Below are 11,636 nucleotides of genomic sequence, written 5' to 3'. Positions count from 1 at the left end.
AATGTGTTTGATATTGTTCACCTTTTCTTTTACTTTTCACTTTGATGATACCGGATAATGTAAGTAACTCGATTATTTAAAAAATTCACAGAAATAAAGGCCCTTTAAACTAAACCTGTTTTGACTGCATCTGTTAGTCTTCAACGTATATAAAAAAGATCAAATGGACCAGTTTCTATAGATGGATAGATCATTACAGCGTATACTTGTATGATAAACTGGGTAAACACGCTGGCTACCAATTTTGTATAGATCGACAGTATATTTGACCAACAAGGAAGTATTTAAGGAAGTTAAATTTAACACGTTTTTACGAAAACTGCGTTTTTTAAAAAAACATAGCACATTGGAATGTCAGTAGTGTATAAACAAATACTGTTCTCAGCAGAATGGAACTTAAATCCTAGTGATAGAGTTGTGATAACATGTAAGTACTAAGATCTAGTTTTGGCTATGATTAACGATCGATAAACTAGGTTCTTCGAACGTAGAACTAGGGTTTTCAAATACTAACCTATATTTTCGAGCGGAGACATAAGATACCGGGCGTAAACCATAGTTTACGCTCGTGAACCTAGGTTTATGAGCGTAAAATAGGGTTGACGTGCGTTAACCGAACGTGAACAAATGTTAACGACCGTAAACTTGGGTTTATGACCGTGAACATGGGTTTACGACCAAAAATATAGGTTCACGCTCGTGAAAAAAATGGATAACGACCGAAATTCATAGTTAAATTGAAAAACCTAGTTTATCGAACGTAAACCTGGGTTCACTTTCGTAAACTATGGTTCACGCTCATAAACCCAAGTTCACGGTTGTAAACATAGGTTCTCGCTCGTAAACATAGGTTCACGTCCATAAACTATGGTTCACGACAAGCCAATTATCCAATAATTACGTTCTTGGTCGAAAAACTAGGATTATCAAATATTAACCTATATTTACGAGCGAAAACACAGGATAACGGTCGTAAACCATAGTTTACGTTCTTGAACCCATATTTACGTTCGATAAACCAGGTTTCTCGATTGAACAATAAAATTTGGTCGTTATCATAAGTTTACGAGGGTGAACCTAGGTTTACGGGCGTGAACCTGGGTTCACGAGCGTGAATCATAGTTTACGAACGTGAACCTATGTTTACGACCGAAACTCATAGTTTTGTTCGAGAAATCTAGTTTCACGCTCGTAAACATAGGTTTATGTCCGTAAATTATGGTTTAGTTCACGGCCGTAAACCTAGGTTCACGATCGTAAACCTATGTTCACGCTTGTAAACATAGGTTCACGACCGTAAACATAGTTTTACGGCCGAAGTTGATAGTTGATTTGATCCTAGTAAATCAATCGTAAACCATGGTTTCTCGATTGAAAGATGAATTTCGTTCGTTTTTCTATGTGTACGACCGTAAACTTCGGTTTACGAACATGAACCTATGATTATGACCGTGAACTTGGGTTTACAATCGTGAACCTACATTTACGAGCGTGAACTATGGTTCACGGCGTTATCCGATGTTTTCACTCGAATATATAGGTTAGTATCTGAAAAACCTGGTTTATCGATTGTTAATCCTAGTTTTTCGACCGTGAACTAGGGTTCACGTTATAATTGGACAATTGGCGCGCCATATTCGCTATATATTTATATAACACTCGGAGGAGCAACTTAAATATGTTTGAAAAGACTGATCGATCATGACGATGTTATGTAAACATAATTGCGGAACAAAGATTTAGCTGAGTCTATTCAATTTATCGAGTTTACACTTAAACAGTCTGTTAAAAGGTCTTTTGGAAATACCTTCATTCTTATGATAAAGTAAAAATTATCAGGGTAAATCTATCTCCGAGAGATAGTAATTGTCTTTTCAACGTTATGTACCGATATGGTCCTGAAATGACCGGGTTAATATGAAACAAAGAATACATTCTTTTATTGATATAGAACCTTTGAGAAGACCAATATCCAAATGCAGTTGGAGAATTTTATATTTTATACGCTAAAGACTATTAAAAAATTACTGAAGTTTTTGTTTCAGATGATGGGCGAGTGTATAGAAATATAGAAGGAAATGGATGTTTCTGGTCAAATGCCAGTTTGGGTTTGTTCGTTCTAAACACATTAAAGAAATGTTCACATCTCAGTTTAAGCTAGGTGAACTATTTTTAAAGAAAGATATTGCACAAATGGAACCGCAGTTTGATTGTGAAATTGGAATAAAGGCATCGGATGACACGGAAAATTGTTGGATTTATGCCTGTGCTCTTATTTCGTTCAATCGGATAATATTAGCAGATGGTAGAAACAAATGCTTGAAAATGGTTGATATTGAAAACAGAAATATTGCAGAAAAATACAAACTTAAAAGCAGACCGAGTGGACTGGCAGTTATAACTATGGATCGTATTGCTGTTACACTTCCTGCAGAAAGTAAAGTACAGTTTCTGACTTTAACGCAGTGTGAGAAAATAACTGAAAGTAACGCCATTGATGTGATTGGCCCGTGTAAAAACATTGCTTGCAAGGAAAATATGATAATGGTTTTATATCCTGATCATGTTGTTATTCTGAATTTGGATGGGGAAGAGATAAAAACTATATCCCATTCGAATATGGAATTTCTTGTGGGTATCGCTCTTGACTCTAAATATTTTTATGTTTCTAATAGTTCGCTTAGAAAAAGTGTTTTAAAATTTGATATTGAAGGCAAGCTTATTGCAATATACAAGGATAAGGATCTCTCAGATGTTAGAGGACTCTATGTAACAAGAGATGGCACAGTTCTTGTATGTAACTGGGAGGATGATGGAAGTATTCATATGATATCACCAGAGTGCAAAATGATCAAGGAAATTTTGAAGCAAAATGATCATGTTAGATATCCATGGTGCATCTCGTTCTGCAATGAAACAAACAGACTTTTTATTTGTTACAATGAAATAAAACTTGATCCTAAACTAAAGAATGTGATGCACATACATCAATTCAAATAGTACAAAAATTGATTATATTTGAAGTGGAATTTTGATTTTCAGCTGAAACCATCACAAAATATGAAAAGATAGATCTTCAATGATACTCCATTAAAAGATTTTGACTGATACATATTTTATTTAAAGTGACACGCCTATAGATGAACATTAAAATTTTATTTTTAAAGCAAGTTGCAATTGATATTATATATCGAAAATGATAAATCATTAAGTAGTTGTTTTAATGTGTATTGTACAAGAAACAGATGAATTCCTTCAATTTTGCATCAAATTCAATAGCGTGACTAACACTTTTAAGACCCTTTTATATTTTTCATAGTAAGATTGTTTTTATCAATAAGACTTTTTAAAATGCACCGAATCGTTTGATATTTTTTGGTAATGCGATTATTCATTACTGAGAGCGTTTTCAAAATTTCGGAAATTTAACATAAATTTTGAGGCATGTAACTTGTATAAACATACATGTAGTTATTTGTCTCTGAACGAAAATCGTTTTGCCTGCATACGACGATTCTGTTAGGCTATGTTTGATTAATTGTTTCAAAAACAATTATCTAATATAAAAAACAAAGTAAAAAGATAAGCCATTTATTACTGTTGTCTGGTATGTTTTAGAACAATATTAACTGCATTAATTAATGATTTGCTCTATTTTATTGTTGTATCATGCATTTTTTTACTTAAACTTTGTTAAAACATCCAAGAAAAGTGAAAACTATTTCAAAAGCGTTTGTGATACTCTATGCCCTTTGACACATGTGCAGGTCGTGTTGTAACTCATGTAACTACAGTCTGTGAAACGCGTATTCTTGATGAAGTATATTTGGATACGCACCAGTTCGATCGTTTGTTTGATTACCAAATATCCATAAAAGTTGTGAAACCATAAATGATCATAAATGTACCAAGATTTTTAATTATGAAAAGTTGTTTTACTTCAGTTGCAAAACGCTTTCGTATGTGATATCGATGTGATTGAAAACTTTGACGTATTGATTTCACACGAGGTTTCCTATATCGCAGTCTACCCGGCATACTGTCGGTGTCTTCACCTGACCGAAAATCGGCATAACGACGCTGAAATAGCAAAATTTTAGAAAATGCCTATGTTGGTAATTAATTACTAACGATAACGGTTAATATTTTTGTTGGAAATGATGTATTTTTACAGAATATGTGTAAACATTTTCAACTAAGTAACTTTATTAAGGGATTAGATCCAAACTTCGTATTTAAAAACATGAACAATTACTTGATATATTTAATGTAGACGTAAAAGTAACACGTTTATGTGTACTAACTACTACATGTATGTGTACTATGTATTAAGTTTAAAATAGTACTCACAGTGTACACATATGGATAATTATTATTCAACTTTACAATATTACACACTGTATTAGACCAATTGCGAACATCATATGAAACAGACAGAGCTAATACAAAACATAACTGAGCCAATATGAGAAAAACAGGGCCAATACGGAATTCAAGCATTTTGATTGGTTCAAAAGAGAGGGCCAATATGGAGAAGTCACTTCCGTTAGATTTTTAAATGACGCCATTTTGTTTTACATCAGAGTTATAGATAACATTTTTTCTTTCACATTTTGACAAAAAATCATCTAACATGTTCATGTAATAACCAAGTATAACTGAGCGGGGTGTACGTCTTCTAGATTACAACGATACTTCCTCTTATTCGGTACTGTGTAAAATGCAAGTGTTTCCTGTCAGAAATTCTGGCAGTTGTCAATGAAAATAATGAGAAAACACGGAAACTCAGAGTAATTAAAAGGATGAGACTTATCTTTAACAGACATTTTGATAGTATGGACTATTTGTGCAATGATAAATAGCGATTCAAATGCTGGAAAATGGATAAATAATTTGGCGAACAAGAGTGTCAGTTGTCAACTGCAAACAATTTCGGATAAGAATTAAACGAGGCATGGGAGTGTATAATGTGTGCTTGGTTGGTTGTATTATCTTGATCAACACATATGTGTACAATTTTGTGTCTCGTTGCCTGCAGCATAAAATGAAATGACTTTTAAAGCAGTTTTATCACAGTTCAAATGATAAGATAACTCACTAAAGAAAATAAATAGGAATTCAAAAAATAAGGTAAGTTCTAGTTACTCTTGATTATGTCACATCAAAAATATCGCTCAAAATTATTCTCAAGTACCTACATACATGATACAACTCATTCTGTTTTACCGGCTAAAATGATTATGATATCTAAAATAAGTCTAAACAACCTGTCAAGATTTTTCACCTGAACGCGCATAGCTGCCATAACGTAACTCACTGAGTTTTTGTACTGTTACCGCATAACAGTCGAAAATTGAATAATAATATTATCATTAATCAAGCGATTTCATATTGGCCTAGTTATTTGTCCTCGGGCAGTCGTATTGACCCTCGGCCTACGGCCTCGGGCCAATACGACAACCCTTGGACAAATAACAAGGCCAATATGAAATTGCTTGATTAATAACATTTTAATACAGTATATATATATATGTTCTACTACTTGTACTACTAATATAATATCGGCTGTTGTACAACTGTTGATTATGAATGTATCTCCCTATCAAACCTAATTTATATATTTAGTAAAGTTAAATGCATATGATCAGGACTTGGCACATTTGATGTAAATACCTAAGAAAAAATATTTTAGTGAAAGACGGCCATTGGATATCTTTTAAACATCTCATGGGAATGTTTTTTATGAGCTGTTTTGATGTAAGGTTGTCATAAATTTGGATAGGATGTCTATGCTATATATGAATAAAGCAAAATCCAACAATTCGTGTTTTGCTAATTCGGTGAATAATACCATTTATTGCCAAAAAATAAAATAAACAGAAACAAAAGCTTTTTGTTTATTTTCACTATACCACATACATGGTTTTACAGCCATTAAAGTCACACGCCATTAAAAGCAGTTTAAGAAGGAAACCACATATGGGCAAATATAGTCATTTAACAAAACACTTCACTATATGAAAAATCATCGTTGGATACCCACTGATGCCTTATTACGCAACAGGTTATTTTATAATAGTGGTAAAAATAGTGTTATGGGAAGACGACTTTTTGACAGTATACCGTATACAAAAGTTAATGTCTTAAACTAAGATACGGAAAAAGAAAAGAAATATCTGGTTGCTTTGGCAACTGAATGAAAAAAAAACTATAAAATCTTATGCTCTCCAACCATTGCTCAGCATTCAAAATAATTTCAAAGCGCTATAAACATGTAACTGAGCAGACGAGATTTTCCAACAGAACTGTAAACATGCTTTTACAGTCATCCTCTTAGAAAGCAGTTATTAGTATGACATTGTGAAGAGCTATAGGTTGCGCGATCCATTTCAAAACATCGGTTATCAAAAAAGGTGGCCAGTTTTGCGTAAGTCTTGTTTAATCTTTACCAACCAAGTAACTTACATCCATTTTATGCAGTTTGACACAATATAATGTGCTTTACCAGTATTATTTTATTTTATTGAGGTTGAAAATATCACATTCTTATGTTATTGTTTTTTGATGCCTCTGTTTAATTTCTGTTATTCGGTAAAGTCTGCAACTCATTGTTAATAAAAAGCAAAACTGAAACAATAGCTTATTTTTCCATCAGTCATTTAAGTATGGTGGCATATTTAGGACATAACAGTTTATTTCCATGGAAAAAGCACCAAAGCATCATAACGAAATTTTAAAAGTTTTGTTGTTTTCGCCAGTATAAACTTCCTGTTAAACACGCGCTAGCACGAAATAAGATGTTTTGTCCTCTCACGTTCCAAGTTCCGTCTTGGCTCGTTGTAAGTTTCACTTTATTGTCCTAGCGCTAGCGTCAAGACAACATAACGAAACTTCCAATTTTTTGGTGCGTTGGCCCGCAAACCATGACGACAAAACGAAATGTGTTACATAAGCATCGCACACGCTTACAAGACGTAATGAAATATCCTAACTTAGCCTCCATATTAAATTTGAAAAATCCCAACCATTGTTAATATGAAAGTACAATATCATTTTAGCTAAGCGTAAAGATGACATAAGAAAACAACGTTTTCACAGCATTTGGATTTTTTATTTTTCTCAGTATTCCTTTGATCTTGCTGGTAAAAGGACGCTTATGATACTGAAACTCAAAGTCGACTTTAACTCAGTTTAACTGGATATTGATTGAAAATTGATACGAATCAAAAACGGGTTTCCTCGAAATTTTGAAACAGAAACTAAGGAAGTATTAATATGAATACCCATTTTCAAAAAAATGTTATTTCGTTTTGATTAGCGATATCAAATTTAAAAGCAAATATCAATAATATTCTTTTAAAAGGAATATATTTAAGATAAAATATGCGATCTTTACTGAGGTGTTCAATGTGAACTAAGGAATCTTGTATTTTCTAGAAAAAAATGAAAGCTATACATCTTTTAATTTCATTACTTTTGATCGTGATGGCAGTTTTGATTGGCTTAGTGTTATTGATTGGATACATTCTTTACCAAGAAGTATTGTCAGGTTATCCAGAAACGTTAGTGGAATTCACTGTTCCATGTAAAGATCTATCTCTAAGTCCTGATGAAGACTCTGATATTTTCAATGTAATGCAAAGTGAACTAAATATATTTATCAGCGGCGACGGACAGTACATTTGTAGCGATACGAACTTTACAAACTTAGTTTATTTGGTAATTTTTTATTGATCTACTAGATGATAGTTTATAGTTTTAATCTTTTATTTGTGATCAAATGCTATTATCAGATATATATATATATATATATATATATATATATATATATATATATATATATATATATATATATATATAATTTTAAATACATCTATTTCATAGTCAGCTTTGCTTCTAACAAAATGGATGTTTGATTTCAAATGTGCTGGTATTAAGCAGCCATTGAAGAGTGATACATTGATACATTGTGGCTTCTTAAGGCAGATAACTGTTTAATGCAGGCTGAAGTTAGAACAAAAATTCATTTTGGGAAGTTGGCTGGCCAACTGCTTAAGGCAAGTTGTTTAATTTAGGTTACCACTTAGGCAAGTTCAACTGTACTGGAAAACATTAACAATGATCCAGTGGCTTGTTTTAACATGATACGCGGTTTCTATTTTTATAAAATTATTGATTTTATTTATGATACAGCATTGAAATTGTTGATAATCGAATATTGATAGTTTTATTGTTTTATCAGGTTTATGAACGACAGTCAAGATTACGTTTTGCAAAAGGTAATATTTTAATAAAAACGCAGTTTTAGATATAAAACGGTTTATGTAGCAATGAAAATGAAATCCTGCTTTTGTCTTCTTAAATTAAAATAGCTAGATACAGTGCTTGATTAAGTTTGTTTATTTTGATAAGAATAGTAAGTAGCATACACGGGTACATATACATTTTACGTTGAAAAGTCTTCTTTCTTCCTTTTCTCCCTAGTCAATATTCAATTATGTTATAGTTAATACAAAATGTTCACAACAAATTTAAGGAAGTTTAGTTTATCTCCGGTCGTCTAAATCTCAGTGTTCAGTCGAGCAGTTTATTCATTCAATAAATACCGTAAGTGAAACTTAATCATCCGTCAAAAATGTTACATTCCGTGTTGATAAACTTCCTTGTTAATTGTATCATTAGACCGGATAAATAGTGTGTAAATGGTTATTTCAGAGGTCTGTATTTCTCAATTAGAAACATACATCTGGAGTTTTTACATTAAAATGAAATCATACTTTCACTTTCGTGCTGTCAAACGTCTGATTAAAACACCTTTTCTTCAAAAAAGTTCTCTAAATTTCGTTTTTTCTCTTTCGTGATCATCTCTCAGCGCACCGTCTACAGCTGGCCGACACATTTCCAATTCAAAGGGGGTCTGTATCAAGTAAAATAACAGCAGATTTGATTTGATTTAGTCCATTTTCTTGATGTTAGCCTCAAGCAACCTAACACCAGCTTGAGCGGATCCCATCTTTGCAGTAACATTGAATGGTCTTGACTGAAAAAATAACAACACTGGGATATATTGCGGAATCTAATTAACATGACAGTGCTATGGAGCGTAAGTGGTGATAGGCACTGACTCTCATGAACAGATCAAATAATACCAAGGCAGCTGTCACTTTGCATCTGTTAAATAATTATCGGAGAACACACATTTTGTGTTGTTTGATAAAATGTTTCGTCATAGTTCCATCTGTTAAGATCTAGTCTAAGGCATATGTAAACAACATAGGGATGTATAAGTATAGTATGGTAACACTGTATTTTATGTCAATGTCCTGAAACTTTACATAAAATGTTAGATTTGTGGACCAGAAAAAGAAGGTTTACATGTAATCTTAAATACAAAATTTCTAACGTAAAACAAAAAATATTATAAGAAGTTTAGAAAGTCCATGCTGCCAGCCTTTTAAGTTATTTTGAAAGCAAAAAGAAGTTTCCTTTGAATTGCAGACTTTTGAAACACTGTCATTTACTTGATAAGATTATGATGAAATGCCATAGAGTATAAGACTAAACTGTTTAGAAAAAGCCTTTCCATGGTTAAACGTTTATCCTTGTGATATGCAACATTAACTTGTATTTAACGACAAATATGTTCATGAATGAAGTACAAAAAGTGTGATAAATAGTACAGCACTGTTATTTATTATGTCCCTTTTATTGAAAATGTCTCGTGAAAAACAATCTAGTCCAATATAGTAATGTAACGTTCTATGTGGATGGTTAATAATACACTAAATATTCAGTTAAGAAAACAACAAATTGCAAAATATATTTATCGTTCTCGTACTCTATGTTTTGTATTATCACCTAGGATTGGACGGACCTCAATCTCTTTCCTGTGGAAACGAAAGCTTGGCAGCAAAACCTGGACATTTGTTAGTTGCTTTTTCGAAAATATCCCGGCATCAAAAGTTTTCAGGTATATCTATTATGTTATATGATTTAGATTTTTAGAAAATTAAGATTCTTAATTTTTATTACTGTTAGATTACTTACTAGAAGTCTATAAAAATGTAAGTTATTTAAAATAAATTAGCATCTTTATTGTATAACAACCTTTAAAGAAACATTAAATCCTTTTAGAGCAACATGAACATTGAAGAAGTAACAATCTTTTATTGTAGACGACGATTCAGACGCTATTCTTCATTGGGACAAGCATTCAAGAAATTACGTTATAGATCCATAATAATGGCGAGATAAGTATCGCAGAAGGCAGGACTTACTATATTTATGTCTCAGTACATTTCAACATAAGTGAACATGAGCACGAAAGGGTTACACATTTCCACAAACTACAACAAGTTTTAGTACGGATTTGCAGACGGGCATATGGGCATGAGCAGACGCTCTTAGGGAGAAGGAAGTTGTTCAACATTAGCAACGCCAATGCGGTGTCGAGTTTAAGAATCGGAAGTCATTTGACACTGTCAAGAAATGATACTATATACGTTAAAGTATCGAACGTAAATCGACTAATGCGCGACTCAGAAGGAAATACTTTTGGACTTTTTCCTACATAATCAGGTTTGATAGAAAGAGTGGATTAGGAAAAGGGTCACTTTTACACTAGTTTGTGCTTGTCTAAGCTAGTTTTGTTAGTATTGGGAATAAATTGCGTGAAAGAGTTTTAAGGCATGATACCTGGTGTTCCTTGTACCAACTTATTATATGAATTCAACTGGCAATTTCCTGTATGAATGACTACTATCCTATTTTCTTCCTCCGAAGGTAAAAGGTTGCTTCGCTTGGAGTCTGAGCTTGAGACCTCTAAATGTGTTACCTTGTGCTATCTTTACAACATTACATTGAAATGCTATGAATAAATTGCACGGCGTTGCTATTACGATTGAATGATATAGTCCAAAGCTTGCGCATGATGACTCGGCATTCAATGTGATGTGAAAACGTCTAAAGATGCCAGTATTAACTTTCAAAAGGCAGTTTTAGTGCATTTAAATGTCAGCTATCAGGTTTTTGAAAAAAAATTGAGTAAACTTGATATTTTACTAACTTGATTTTGGTGCTTGCTATCTCAGCATCATCTATCGACAAAGACGCGCTACAGACAATCAGAAAACAGACTGCGGTTAATCTTTGCTGATAATGGCTCACAAAGCATGAATGTAAAAGTCATAGAATAAAACATATATTAAAAGCTTTAACATTTCTTCATGTATTTATGTATGTTACAGAGATCAGTATAATGTTTAAATTTGTTTGATACAAATCTGCTTATATTACTAATATAAAAATATAATATTTCTGCTAGACACCTATATACATATATCATATTATATTAAAAAATGTGTTGGTTATTAAGTTAAAATTGCTTGTTATTGGAAAACGCAATAAAATAATTAAAATTTCTTACAAGCGGCAAAATAATTTGATGTCGTGTGAATCCTATAAATTGTATAATCTAAGGAGGCACGAATCGGCTGCATGTATGTCTGTTACAATGAAAAACTCTTAATGTTTCTATTTGATTCATGGTTGTTTTTGGTAATAAAATTACTGCAAAAAACATTTCTTTTGATACGTTGTTTGGTACGCCGTAGACTTTCACTACTACAAATATACTT

At 32.5% G+C, this 11,636-nt stretch overlaps 1 protein-coding gene across 2 annotated transcripts; it reads left to right on the top strand.

The window, feature by feature from the left end:
* Positions 1–237: 237 nt before the first annotated feature.
* On the top strand, positions 238–11,216 carry LOC128558495 (uncharacterized). 2 transcript variants are annotated; one of them, XM_053547983.1, is made up of 5 exons: positions 243–427; positions 2,046–7,719; positions 8,243–8,279; positions 9,863–9,970; positions 10,176–11,216. In XM_053547983.1, the coding sequence occupies exon 2, from the start codon at positions 2,083–2,085 to the stop codon at positions 2,998–3,000; it is 918 nt and encodes a 305-aa protein (XP_053403958.1). In that variant the 5' UTR covers positions 243–427; positions 2,046–2,082; the 3' UTR covers positions 3,001–7,719; positions 8,243–8,279; positions 9,863–9,970; positions 10,176–11,216. The 2 variants fall into 2 exon arrangements, 1 of the variants encoding a protein (XP_053403958.1); XR_008371673.1 differs by lacking the exon at positions 2,046–7,719 and having other exon boundaries at positions 238–427.
* The last annotated feature ends 420 nt before the right edge of the window (positions 11,217–11,636 follow it).

The sequence above is a fragment of the Mercenaria mercenaria genome, chromosome 7, assembly GCF_021730395.1.
Source record: "Mercenaria mercenaria strain notata chromosome 7, MADL_Memer_1, whole genome shotgun sequence".
NCBI lineage: Eukaryota > Metazoa > Mollusca > Bivalvia > Venerida > Veneridae > Mercenaria > Mercenaria mercenaria.
This window is presented reverse-complemented; position numbering and strand designations above follow the sequence as displayed.